General features: G+C 43.1%; 2 protein-coding genes across 2 annotated transcripts; both read left to right on the top strand.

Moving 5' to 3' along the window:
- The first annotated feature begins 276 nt into the window (after window positions 1-276).
- Window positions 277-3602, top strand: fam110b (family with sequence similarity 110 member B). The gene is made up of 3 exons (XM_068749231.1): window positions 277-399; window positions 494-894; window positions 2063-3602. The coding sequence occupies exons 1-3, from the start codon at window positions 277-279 to the stop codon at window positions 2952-2954; spliced, it is 1416 nt and encodes a 471-aa protein (XP_068605332.1). The 3' UTR covers window positions 2955-3602.
- A 5449-nt stretch (window positions 3603-9051) lies between these two features.
- atg10 (ATG10 autophagy related 10 homolog (S. cerevisiae)) lies at window positions 9052-11452 on the top strand. Its single transcript, XM_068748587.1, has 6 exons — window positions 9052-9204; window positions 9326-9432; window positions 9508-9660; window positions 10047-10212; window positions 10313-10508; window positions 10957-11452. Exons 2-6 carry the CDS (start codon window positions 9328-9330, stop codon window positions 11078-11080), a joined length of 744 nt encoding a protein of 247 aa, XP_068604688.1. The 5' UTR covers window positions 9052-9204; window positions 9326-9327; the 3' UTR covers window positions 11081-11452.
- Window positions 11453-14402: the final 2950 nt, after the last annotated feature.

Genomic DNA, 14402 nt, shown 5'->3' with positions numbered 1-14402 from the left:
TTTCCTTTTTTGCCAAAGCGTAGTAACTTAGTCAATCAGTTGTTCAAGTTAGTGGAGCTGCACAACAATGTACAATCATTTATAAGTACAACCCCCCCCCCCCCCCCCCCAAGCACAGAATCTGCCTTCGTCATGGCCACACGGGCAACATGGGGGGCCAGGAGAAACACGTTCTTCTAAACGCTTTGTTTTGGGGGTCCTCTTGTGCCCCCGGCCTCTGTCAACCTCCCTCCACCCACTGTCACCACGGCCAGCCACCCCAGTCACCTCGTTACCATGCCGACAGAGACAATGACTCCAGTGCTGCCAGATAACAAGGCGGCCGGCCTTGTGACACCCTTCAGTTCCTCTGTACCCCTCCGCATCCTCAATAAGGGCCCCGACTACTTCAGGAGACAGGTACTGTCTACATAGCATCATTATATCCTCCTGGGACAAATGTCCACTACAGAGGACATGCTAACTAACTAACTTTATTTGTCACTTCTGTCAGGTGGATCCGAACCCAAAGCGTCTCAGTGCTGTCGAAAGGCTGGAAGCTGACAAGGCCAAGTATGTCAAGAGTCAAGAGGTGATCAATGCCAAACAGGAGCCGATCAAACCGCCAATGCTGGCCAAGCCTCTGATTGGCCACAACTTCCTGCCCAAGAGGAAACCTGGGATTGGTGGAGGAGGAACTGGTGGCGGCGTAGCGTTCAAAGCGTCCAACAACAACGCCAAGTCAGGCACGTGTGCGACGAGCAGCAGCGGCAAAAGAGACAATTTGAACCTGGAGATCCTCAAAAATCTTCTCAACTCATCGTCCTCCTCGGGAGAAGGATCTGAAGGAAAAGGAGGCGGAGCAAAGAGTGGCGTGCTGTTGAGGTCATCAGCCAGGAGTTGGACACCATCGCGGTAAAAACTTACACTAAGCTGTTGTGTGCAATGTTGTGTAAACCACAGTCCCTCGTAGCATCTCGGGGGGGGGGGTTAGGGTTAGGCGGGGGGGGGGGGGGGGGTTCTGGTTTGGGGACCACATGATTTCATCTCTGCTTTTTGTGGACGTTGTTGTCCTGTTGGCTTCTTTGAGCCTGAATCTTCAGGGTGACCTGGGGCGGTCTGCTGCAGACTTCCTGCAGACTCCTATAGCGCCACCTAGTCCTCATTATGCTAATTGCAAAAGTCTGAATCTAATTGGACAAGCAGAGACAGGAGGACCTTCTGATGAGCAGCCATGAAAGTGTCGAGAGAAAAGAACTCATCTGGAAGCTGGACTCATTGAAACGGTCAAGCCAGAACTCTTCTGAATAATTTGCTTTCCCCCCTGCTTTTTTCTGGATAATTTAGTTTCTGTTAAACTGACATAAACGTGGAAACAAGAATTGACAGTATGTGAATGAACTCCATTTAAATCTGGATTAGATTGGACTGGATTGAATGAACGCCATTTGAATCTGGACTAGATTGGGCTGGATTGAATGAACGCCATTTGAATCTGGATGAGTTTGGACTGGATTGAATGAACGCCATTTGAATCTGGATCAGATTGGACTGAATTGAATGAACTCCATTTGAACCTGGATTAGTTTGGACTGGATTGAATGAACGCCATTTGAATCTGGACTAGTTTGGACTGGATTGAATGAACGCCATTTGAATCTGGATCAGATTGGACTGGATTGAATGAACGCCATTTGAATCTGGACTAGTTTGGACTGGATTGAATGAACGCCATTTGAATCTGGATTATTTTGGACTGGATTGAATGAACGCCATTTGAATCTGGATTATTTTGGACTGGATTGAATGAACGCCATTTGAATCTGGATTATTTTGGACTGGATTGAATGAACGCCATTTGAATCTGGATTAGTTTGGACTGGATTGAATGAACGCCATTTGAATCTGGATTATTTTGGACTGGATTGAATGAACGCCATTTGAATCTGGATTAGTTTGGACTGGATTGAATGAACGCCATTTGAATCTGGATTAGTTTGGACTGGATTGAACTTGATCTTGCCACCCTAACCGTTTGCATATTGTGCAGGACTGCATGTATTTATCTCTTGTTTCCTCCTAGGGTGCCTTTAACCTACCGATCTACACTGACACTTAATGAGCAGCCAACAGACTCAGCTCCCAGTCCGAGCACCTCATACTCGCTTCGATCCTTCTCCCATTCATTGAAGGTCCCCCCTATCAACAGCGGGGGGCGTTGCAGTCCACTGCAGGGAGGAAACCTCAACCTTAGCAGACATGTCCTGGATGGGAGGGGGAATAAAGGAGGACGAATCAGCAGATGTCACTCCCCGCTACCACCTCTGCTTACGTCCCACTCGTCCTCTGATCTCCTGAGACTATGCAATGGCAAAACTCACCCAGCTCATTCCAGCAGCTCCTCAGCACCTCCCATCCCTCCAAAACCCAATTTGGCCTCACTCCCGCCCCCAATTTCCATGTCGCTGCCTTGTCCAACTCCACCCCCCTCGCTCTGTGACAGTACTGCCCCTCAATCACTACCTTGTGATTTCAGAGAACCTTCTAATACTTCAACAGATCCGAAACTGGAGCCAGCGCCCGGTTCTTCTGCGGCTCGCCGCTCCTCACTGCAGAGATCTAAATCGGACCTGTCAGACCCGCATGCCTGGGCTGGAGCAGACGTGGAGCACTTTTTCAACTACTGCGGCCTTGAACCTGAGGAGCTGGAAGCCGTTGGTCCGGAGAACTTTGCACGTGCCAACTCGGATATCATCAGCCTGACTTTCCGATCGGCCTCCATGGTCTCCTCCGACTGCGATCAGTCGCGCCGATCGTCAAATGATGGACTCTCAGATGGAGGCGAGGATGATGACGAGACTGTTGGTGAACGCGTTCCGTACGGAATCTCAGCTGTGGAGCGAAATGCAAGAGTCATTAAATGGCTGTACAGTATCAAACAGGCAAGGGAGACACAAAAAGTGTCACATGTTTAGGGAAAATCCCTCGTCGTGACCTCGATGGAACCCACATCAGAGACGAGTGTCTGGAGTTTCTGGAAGCTGCGATCTTACATGTTTGTAAAAATGTTGCTGGATTGAGTGGAAGACGACCTCTGACCTCTGACATATTAATCTAACACAATTTACATAAAAAAAACAAAAGATTAAAAAAAATACTGACATACTTTTCTTTTAGACAATGTGGGAAAAACTCTAAGCGTAACCCTCCCAAGTGAATCCAAAAAGGAATAAAACTTAAGCCATGTGACCGACGTGAAGAAGTCCAACACTCGACAGTCATGAAAACCAGCTCGTTAATGAAATGTTCTTGGATGGATATTGTGTAATCCCGACTGGGAAAGTTGAAGAAGTGACTGCCCTGTAACAGAATAGCCCTTTCTCGCATGTTTGATTAAATCCCATTGAAGTGTAACCCGGTTCTTAGACCTCAGGGACATTTCCTCATTGACAAGCATTTACTCATAAATTGAAAAGTCAAAACACAACGAGATTATGAATGGAAAGATAATCTTCCCACAGATTCTGCGAACCTTTACCTGCATATGTGAAAAGACGAGGCTCTAAATCAACTACGAGATAAAGAATGACATACAAACACTAATTAAGCATTGACACTGAGAATTAGACACATGTCTCAGATGTGTCCTACCAGAGCACTTCCTGTCTCAAAATAAAAAGTCCCTTTGGAACATTGGATCCAGGAAGATTCATTATATTTCTTAAACATGGCTGTTAAATATGTTGCTGTCGATTTCCTTCATCCAGGATGTTTTAATTCTTGAAGATTGAATCTGAAGCAACTGGACTCTGTTTAGGGTTTGAAGAAGTTTCACTTCTCGAGTTCTGACTGGAGGGGAGTAAAAATCTTTCAACTCTTCTGCAGTTCTATTGACTGTCAGTATCTTGCTGACCTTTCCAGAGTATCTGCAGCCCATCCTCCCCCCACCCGTCCGTTGGTCCTTAAGAAGTTACCAGTTGATTTGACGTTTTGCCTCTCTTGGACGAGAGGGAAAACACCTTCAGATTAATCCGAAGTTCAGTTGTCCAAACTCAACTTCCAAGGATTATGAAGGGAATACTTAATTTATCATTAACTTAATGTAGGGGTGTCCAAACATTTTTAAAGGAGGGGCCAGATTTGGTCAACAGTCCCTGACGACAATATTTAAAACAATCAAAGATGCACATAAATGTTATTTTATTTAATATTTTCATTTATATGCTATAAACAATACAGTTGCTGAATGTAAGCGCTCAGATGGACACATCAGGACACACAAATTATCCAAAATTCCAGCAGAAAAGTACAGAAACTCTGTAAAATGCAACTCTGTGTGATAACAGACATGTCGCACAACAAAACAACAGACAAGCCGCTGACGCTAACGTGAAGAACGTTTGAGAAGTGTAGGTAGGAGAACATTGGTAGAGATGCGATTGGTTCAAGTTCAGAACAGACAAAGTCTGCTCACATTGGACAACGAATTTAACATTTTATTTTCAAATGCGCGCCTGTCTGTAAACTTCTTCTTATCCAGCTGCCGGTTATAAGACACAAGGGAGCTACAGGTGTCGCTGCGTCATTCGCTGTCAGGCCGACGTTCCATCAGCTCCAGCTGCAGGTGAGGTGGCGTCTCATCAGGGTCCAAGTAGAATAACAACATGTCCTTTTTGATAGCGGCAACATCTCAAAAGCGGTCGTTGAACTCACCAGCGAAGAACACGATGTCATCTGCATACCGCTTCTCATCCACACACATATTGTCAACCGGGATGTGACGCAGAGCTTGGAAATGACACGGTGCACGACTCCATTAGTGACCAGTGTCTCTGGAAAAGTTCTAGCTTTGTCCCAAAGTCCGTGATGTGTGCAAATAGTTAGAGAACGCTTGCGTCTTTTCATTGAAGGCTGCCATTCAGCGCATTCAGGCCACCTGTATTTTGAGTTTCCTCATTTTTTAACACGGTCACTCTTGGACAGCTTTTCATGCGTGGTAACATTTACAAGTATTAACAGTATTATTATTATTAACGTGGCAAATCAAGCAGACCGTTCTTTCAGTGAATTTTTCTTTCTTCATTGCCAACTTTCTTTTTTGTACTTGCTGCAGCCATGACAGGTGAATGGACAGAACTCATTTCATGAGCTAATCTCATGAAGCTTGGAGGTCTGTAGCTACTGACTCTGCAGAAAGTTGGCGCCCTCTGCGCACTACGCGCCCCATCATCCGCTGACCCCGCTCTGCCATTTTGCGTGGCCTACCACTTCATGGCTGTGTTGCTGTCGTTCCCTATAGCCTCCACTGCGTTATAGTATCACTAACAGTTGATTGTGGAATATTTAGTAGTGAGGAAAGTTCACGACTGGATTTATTGCCCAGGCGGCATCCTATCGGTCCCGCGCTGGAATTCACTGAACTGCTGAGCGCGACCTGTTCTCTCACAGATGTTTGTAGACGTAGTCTGCATGCCTAGCTGCTTGGTTTTATACACCTGTGGCCATGGGAGTGATTGGAACACCTGGATTCAGTGATTTGGTTAGCTGAGTGAATACATTTGTCAGTACAGTGTATATTCATGTATTAAAATATAAGCATACTTATCCAGACTAATATTAGACTTCATGATAACGCTAAATCATTTCACGACTCTTTGGTTATCACTAGCAGGCTGCATGGCGGCGTAGTGGGTAGCGGTGTTGCCTCACAGCAGGTTCAGTTCTGATCTGTGCCGTTGGTATGTTTCTGCATGAGTTTTCTGTGGGTTAACAAAAATAAAATAAATGCTAACTCAGAAGTGTCAAGAGTTGGGTTTCTCCATCAAAGACAATTTTTTATATTTTTTTGCCCGCAGTAACTGACTGTGCCGAATACTAAAGGACGGCATTCGTCTGAGTATCTCAAAGTTTATCCAAACTACACACAGCTTGTTTTTTTCTGACTCCAAGGAGTTGCGGTGCTGTATTGCAAAAAAGGTAATGGGAGGGTGGGGGGGTTGCTGAAAAGTAAGTAATTTTGCAAAGAAAATTAGAATGTCAAAGTACTTTAGAAATAGCATGAGTATCAATATAGCAAGTAAAGCATTAATAATGTACTTCTGTATCCCAGAGCAGCAGCAAAACCTTTAATCGCCTGTTCGGTGGCCCATGCCTGTCTGTCTGCCTGCCTGCCTGTCTGTCTGTCTTGTAGACGACCTCAATCGTCTTGCCTGCAGCCGCTTATCCGCCTTGCGAGTCACACGTGTCACACGTGTTATTTTCAAATGCACACACACACACACTCACACTTACGAGGCCATCTTTCTGTGAGGCGACAGCGCTATCCACTACGCCACTGTGCCCCCCCCCCCCCCCCCCCCCCACTTTGGCAGCCAGGCATGAGAAATTAACGTTTTCAGTTACTTTGCTTTGCTTTCCCCAGCCAGACGCAAAAGGACATTCGACAGAGATTGTTTACGACATATTCCTCAAACTTTGGGCTTTTAACTCATAATCTGGCAACAACATAATTGGGCACAAAGACATGTTACATTTTTTTTAGCACAGTGTTTAAGCAATTTGCTGACAGGTATTTGAATCATATCTTAATTTACTTTTGTGTCAGACATATTTTTGCACATTCTCTAAAACTACTAAAGTATTGCTTTTCCTATTTTGTTTTCAGTGTCAATGCCAATAAATATCTTTTCAAATGATGGAGACAACAGTAATGTTTGCAACCTAAGAATATCTTATAAAGAAGCAAGCACTTATATCCAATGCAGGAATGTAAAGAACATGAATATTCATTAATTATCTCACACAGCTACGATTTTGCTTTTAGGAAAACTACTCAATGACTTCCTTTGATTGTTTCTTTATTCTCCTCAGTGTGATTTAAGTTCAGCATAAATTATTTAATTGAGCGCCTTATGTAATGTTCATAAAGTTGATTAGTCGTGCGTTCACATTGTGATATAGTGTCGGCAAATGAGCAAACTGTAGAACATCTGCAGAAATTGGTGTGGGAATTTTGCTTGTTCAGAAACACTTGCTCGCTACCTGTCCATAAGATCCTGCCACACTTAACGGGAATATTTCACATTAATTAAAAACACAAGTCAAGCTATATGAAGTTCAGCACAATCTGATGTAAAAGATTGTTTGGGATGCTCCGGTTACTTTTTTTACCTTGTGTACTATGCTGTGTCATACCCAGGACAACTTTGGAAGTGTGGAGGCAAGAATCGTAGGCACGTCTTTCAGGAGTGTCAAAGCAAAAGAGCTTTGTGGAATTCCTCTGAACAAATTAAGATGGAGACTTTTTTTTTTTTTTTAAGAAATCTACAAACAACAAACAAAGTTACTCCATAACGTTTGCTTGGCATGCATTTCCAAAAGGTTAGAGATCTCAAATAGATGTTTTTAACATTGTTCACCTCCTTTCATTTTGGCAGAGTTTGTCCTTGCCGATTGTTTTATTCTAATTGTAAATGCTGTAAAAAAAATTAAAAAACTGTAAATATTTGTTTTGAAAAATATCTATTGTATTTTAGTTTTTGTTTCCTGAAATTGTATGTTTACAGAAGAGACTCAGAACAAAATGTACTCGGTACATAACTCCCTGATAAAAAACAAATTGTTGACTGTTCTTCAATGTAGAAACTGTTACGAATTGCCTGAAATAATAAAATGTCTTAGTTTGGTTTCTTTTGATTATTTCAGTGAATTGCTTCTTTTGCCATCTCTTTCTAATTTTGATAATTTAACTCATTCCTCCCTCCCTCCCATTCCTTCCTCCCCCCTGCAGATGTGATAATTCGTATCGCTCTACAGGCAAGTCTCGACTACATGTGTGGTATTTACAGGTACTCGGCGAGTAACGAATCGCCTGACCAAGAGGATTCATAGGCGAAAATAAAAACAAAATAAAAGACATGTCAGACTCTAATAATCAATACAACAGAAATTATAAAAAGAAGAAGATATCTCAGACAAAGTTGGATAGATTGTTAGAGAATGATTCCGACACTGACGTAAGTGCTGGCGAAGACTTTCTGGATGACACCGACATTCCGCTCATGAGATTGGTGGGGATAGAAACAATGGCGATTATGGGAATGAACTTTTAATAATTATCAATGTTATTAATGCACGCTAGTGATTTTTGATAGCTGCTACAGCTGCAGCATGGGTCAAACATATATCATATGTTCATCTATCAAATTTCCACACTGTAAAAATCCAAACAAAAATGTCTGTTATCAAAATGTCAAATGGGGCCGGGCATGACTGACAAGGGCGAAAATGTGCAACGATGAGAACTCAAGGCTCGACAGAAACGAGCTGGACAGACAGAACTGATGCTTTTATTAAGGAGATTGTGGACATTAAATAGACAAACTGACAGCAGCCAATCACAAAGCTCCTCTATGGAGGGACTGTTTGACCCTCTCCGCTCAAGCAGGAGGCTACGGTCCATCCGGACCAGAACCTCCTGCCACAAGAACAGCTTCTTCCCCTCGGCTGTAAGACTCATGGACACTTAATTTTCTGTCCCGGACTCTTGAACATTCATAACTGATCACTTGCACTGCGTGATTACGCTAGTTTTACTGCTGATAGTATACGTCTGTGTATCCACTCCTGCTGCTGCTGTTTTGTGATGTGTCTGTACTTGTATGTTTTTGTATCTCAGTCATTACTGTTACATGTAGCACGACTTCACAGAGAAACATTCCTCGTCTGTGAACCCTCACTGACAATGACAATAAACGACTTCTGATTCTGATTCTGATGCGCTTCTCCAATCTACACTCGTGTAGTGACGAACTATTCCTGTAGGTGGCAGCAGTGACGCACACAAAATCCCACAATGTACGTCGTCACGTAACACAAAAACATTTGCCACATATGTGAACAATTTCTATAATAAATCACATGGTTTACTCAATATTCGATAACAATTGCCTTTTTCTAATCACCTGTAAAAAAAAAAAAAAAAAAGTATAACAAAGTGACGATGCAGTCACGTGATCGCGCAACCCGGAAGAGAAACATGCCCGAGTCTGCGGCTCGTCCAGTTGTCAGTGTAGAAGCGTTGTAGAAAGTGGGAAATAAAGTCAGATTTGTGTGGTTTAATACACACAACTCCGAAATGTTCCGCAGAGACATGTCAGGCTGTTAATTTATTCATGCGTCCTACCTGAAGGCAGGTGAAGGCGGGCTACAGACCTGGAGATGCAGGTGAGTCGTTCACCTTCCTGCTTGAATGGACACACACGAACCATGCCGTGCAATTTAGCTCAGATATTTAACCCCATATTAAAATCAGCTGTAGCTCCACTCTCCGCCGTTTCCCCTGCAGAAATGAGATCGTGGGCGATGGATGAGCAGGACTTCCATCGCTGCTGTCGTCTCCTCCTCGAGCAGTCAAAGCAACTGAGAGATGGCTGGAGTTGGGAGGCAGTCCAGGTGAAAAGGGCCGCTCATTGTCATCCGTGCGTTGGATTGCTATGGTTACTATTCTGGTTTCTGATGTGGCATCAGGGTTCAGAAGAAGGTTACTTGAGGAAGACTTCTCTCAGGTCAGTCGTCATTGACTCCAGACCAATGAGGAAGCTGGACAGACGGCGTTCGGCGCTGGAGCGTCGAGCATCCTGTCGGCCTGTGCCGAACCAGCGGGCGGACGACAAGGAACAGGTGAATTGTGTCGGAACATGCATGCCGACATTCGCCTTTGTCTTCTGTGCTGCTAATCGCTGAATGTCAGAAAATGAATCGGTGCGTCTTCAAAATCCTCAAATCTTTATTTGCCATCGGTATGTAGTCTCCGGCGTTTGTCTGTCTGCCCGTCTGCTAGCAAGAAAAGTCAAAAAGGTTCTGGGCAGATCTGGATTTAAATTTCAGGACATGTTGGGAATGCCACCAGAAACTGACGATCCTGAAGAGATCCTGGATCCTGGATCACTTTGAAATGTTCTAATTTATCCGGATTGGATTGCGGATATTGTCACGCTTTTTCTGAAAATGGGGGACGCGATGGGCGCGTCGTGGCGCGTTTTCCATTAACCACCGTTTATCTGCAGCTCCTCCTTGGTGATGCTCCCAGCATGGGAAGTGACACGGATGATGAAGACGACCTGCTCTGTGTGGCGTCTGAAGGCAGCAGACAACTGCTTCAGTACGAGTATCACATCCTGTACTCCTGCAGCTATAGTACTCCTGTTCTGTATTTCAGAGCCTTCACTCAGGGTGAGTTGTACAATGAGAACTTGCTGCTTGGAGTCGTTTCCAGCTAGTTAGTCAAATATTTTTTTTTATTTTGTGTATATTTTGTTTGTCACCATGTCAGAGGGGAGGAGTCTGTCACTGGAGGAGGTGTGGGGCTCTGTTCATCCAAACTTCCGGCTTCGACTTCAGCAAAGTCCTCTGCATACGCTCGGCCTGCAGGAGCACCCCCTGCTGGGTCAGCCCTTCTTCATGCTCCACCCCTGCAGGACGGCTGAGTTTATGAGGCCTGTTGTTCAGGCAGCTCTGGACCAGCACAGGTGCGTTTCACATGTCCAAAACCACAATGGAAGGCTGGTTTAGAGCCCGTTGCTTTTATAGGCATCAGCCTCCCTTTGTGTATGACTGCAAAAGAGCGCCTGATAAATATCCTGATTCCTTTCACCTGACATTTCTCACTGTGATGTTCTGTGATGTGAATTTCAGCCCCTCCCGGGCGTTGATTAAATCAGTTTGACGTATATGAACAGGTCACAGGGAGTGCACGTGAGGGCCTGCAGGACGATCTCTAGAAATGGTCCTCCTGTGGCCAAACTTCCCTAATTTTAGGGAAATATTAATGCAAATATCAATTGCGGATTTCCTGAATTGAATCTGACATGAATTTTCCGTCCTCTGTCTTCGTCCCTCGTCTGTTAAAGTTTTTTTTTTTTACAGTGTTGGTATGTCTCGCTTCAGTGCAGACTTTTTGCTTGTGTTTCTGGACAGGCCAGTGAACTATTTGCTGTCGTGGCTCAGCGTGGTCGGCCCCGTGGTGGGTTTGGACGTCCCTTTGAAGTACTGCACTCAGCTCTGCCCTGCAGCATCCACACGCAGCGTCCAGCCAGACTGAGGCAAAATACGCCTGTTCAGCTTCACTCTCTTTCTGCATCTCTATGCAATGGAGCCTAAAATATTCGTCAAAGACCTAAGATAGTTTTTTGGACAAGTTGTTAACATCCAATAATATAAGCCATCTGGAGATGACCCTCACAAAATCCGACTGTAAAAAATTAAAACCAGATCTAAGTTTATTTTAAAATAATTCCTGGTATTCATATATAATTTGGCAAAGAATAAGCTTTATGATTTATGTTTATGCACAATTTGTTGCTATGATATGGTGGATCCTTTGGAATGTCTTACATCTCTTCATAAATTGTTAGAAAATGTTTTCTGGTCTTCTTCTAAATCACAAGAATAAACAGTCTGCTTCCACTACCACACAAACAATTTAATGTTTTTATATTTATATTGAGTTAAACTTTAACTAATAATTGCTTTAGCTCAGAATCCTCTTCATCTCCACCTTTGATTCCATTTTGTATTTCTTGATTTTTAACTTTATTCTGGAACTTCAGTCACTTATTTACATTATTTCATTTGTCTTGTGCCAGTAAATACTCATCTTGTATGTATCTATGTATGATTAAAAATGAGCAGCTATGGGTGAATTCACACAGAGGTTTACGCAGCAGTATTTGACCGTATACTGGATGTAGTATATGGTTGTAATGTGTGTGCATTATTAGAGAGAGAGAGAGACCTTTGCTTGTACATTTCCATCCATCCGTTCTCTTCCGCTTTGCAGCCCGCTGGACTTGCTGGAGACGATGCCAGCTTGCTATTGGTCCGTCAGGTACAGAGGTCCATTAGTATCAATCAGGTGACCAAGGTTCATTGGTACCATATGAAAGCCCGCTTATTCAGGATTCCATTTATACCTGGTAGCAGTTTGAACTCGGGAGCTTTCATGTTCAAAATGTTCGTTGATTACCCATCTCTCTCTCTCTCTGAAAAGGAGCATTAGAGCGTGGCGGTAAGTTGCTGTCCATTGACATCAGCCTGGCGAACTGTTCCAGAGATGATGCAGAGAAGTGATGGTCGAACAGTGAAGGAACATTTCCATCTGAAGCGAGTTGATTTCATTTCTAATGTCCCGCCGACATCAGTTTAAGGATTAGGTGCTTGCTTTGTTTGACCACTAAAAGAAGCTGCTGAACACGACTGCTTCTCTCCTGCAGCTGTGCAGCCATCATCTCAGATTGCCTTAAAGCTAGCAATGCACTGTGAAGGTTGGGACCTTTTTGTCACATTTCATAGATCTTATGGTTTCCAGGCAATATGTAAATTAATGTAGGGAAGCGATTAAAGCACACGTAGAAATGCTTGCGTGAACGTGCTACATTATGACTCACTGCACGTGCACAAAGGCACACATACACGGAGAGAGGAGAACAAAGCATTGCCAAAGCAATCTCTACCCTGTGGTTACCATGGAAACTGTCTTCCTCATCAGTGTCGTCTACAAAATAATTGACCTACTTCTTGAATTAAAGTGTGTGTGTGTGGGGGAGAGAGAGAGTGAGTGATTAGACAGAGAAAGAGAAATGTAATCCCAATTCATTTGTCATGGCAAAAATGTGACCCTAACGCTAAACCCGTTTATCCGTCTATTGGCCCTCGCCAGGGTGGCGTTGGATGAGATTTCCTCAAACGGAAGTGTCCGTCACCACCAGCGCACTGCAAAAAATGCTGGCTTTAAATATTAAATATGCAATCAGGGTTGGAACCTGGTCCCAGCCTGTTATTGCTGCTGATTTAGGAATGCATTATTCAGATAAAGATGCACCTACGTAAGATAATTAATAATGCATACACACTCTTCTACTCTAAAACTATGCACTGTGGCTCATTTAAATGAGAGTCCAGGTTTTTCATTAGAACTCTGGATGATGTTTTCCTTTAAGATATAATTTATCACTTTGTAGTGTTAATAAAAGGAAATTTGTTTCCTCCTTGCTAAGATCCATGTGAGAAATTCAAGAAACACAACTGTACAGAACTTTACGGTTAAAATGAGCGATGGGAGCATGTTAGATGACTTACATGGAAATACTTTGTTCATTCATTCATTAATGTTCTTGGAGACGAGACGAACATAGTCATCTCGTATTTCATGTGCGCTCACATATTCAGTTCAATGCTAATTGTCTCGTTCAATTTTTTTTTTCTAAAAGTCGGGGGAAGGATATTTGTTTTTTGTTTTTTTATATATAGATACCAACAAACAAAAAGTCATTGAGTAGGTTGCATTTATTTTAACCATGAATTACAGTTGCCTCATTATCCAATAAAATACTGTTCCCAAGCATTTACAGAGGACAAGCTAAAAACCCAACAACTTAAAGATGGAGCCGTTGAAGAGTGCCAGATTTTCTTTGAACATTGAACATCTAACTGAATGTTATTTGTGCAATGGAAAAAAAACATTGGCAGGACCAAGTCTTGATATAAGCATGATGAGCACTATTATTGACGATAACTGCCACTGTAGTTTGTGCAATAGCTTATTTTTCTCACCAAATCAAAGAAGTGGTTCTTCCTCTATGTAAAAGTACAGCAATTATTATAAACAGTGAATACCAATAAGTTTAGCCTAGTTTAAAAAAAAAAAGTATACACACTGACAGAGGAAAACCAATAAAAATGCACCTTCCTCTATAAAGTCAAATAAATCTACCCCAAAACTTTAAGCGAGAATGCCTAGTGCAGTCACTACTGTACTGTAGACTTGTCTAGGACAGAGAAAGATATAGATACTCATTATCTACTACTGAACAGTACATTACAGATATCACACGCACGGGTTCAACCTCCAGTTCAGATTCGTTGGTACACCGCTCTGTTACTGCTGGAACAGGTGTCTCTGACAGTCTCACGTTAGCTTCTGGCTAGGGAAGATGGGCATGTCCGCGCTAGGGCGTCCCAGAAACGGGAACCCGTATTCATCAGTGCTTAAGGTTATCATGGCAGTGTCAGTTACACAGCTACCCCCCCCCCCCCTTTCTTCAGTAGACTGTCATAAAATAAGAATTAGTTTCAGCCGATTGCTCTTATTTAGAAATGTGGTCAAAGTCATAAAAATTATGGTTCTGTACATTTGATCTGGAATAAACTAGTAATTTATGCATAATGCCACTAAAATCTTCAATTAAAAAATAGAAAATAATTCTTATCCTGGTCGACAAGGATAAGAATTATATATATATATGCTTATATATTGTGTGTGAGTGCAGCACTGACGAGGAATCACCAGGGAGACCGTTTTTAGCTTCCCATTGTACTACATATTAATCAATGTTTGTCTGAGTCCGCGCTGTCTCCGTGACGGG

This window comes from Brachionichthys hirsutus, chromosome 15 (assembly GCF_040956055.1).
Source record: "Brachionichthys hirsutus isolate HB-005 chromosome 15, CSIRO-AGI_Bhir_v1, whole genome shotgun sequence".
Lineage (NCBI taxonomy): Eukaryota > Metazoa > Chordata > Actinopteri > Lophiiformes > Brachionichthyidae > Brachionichthys > Brachionichthys hirsutus.
The sequence above is the reverse complement of the archived record's forward strand: the minus strand, read 5'-3'. Positions and strand labels throughout refer to the sequence as shown.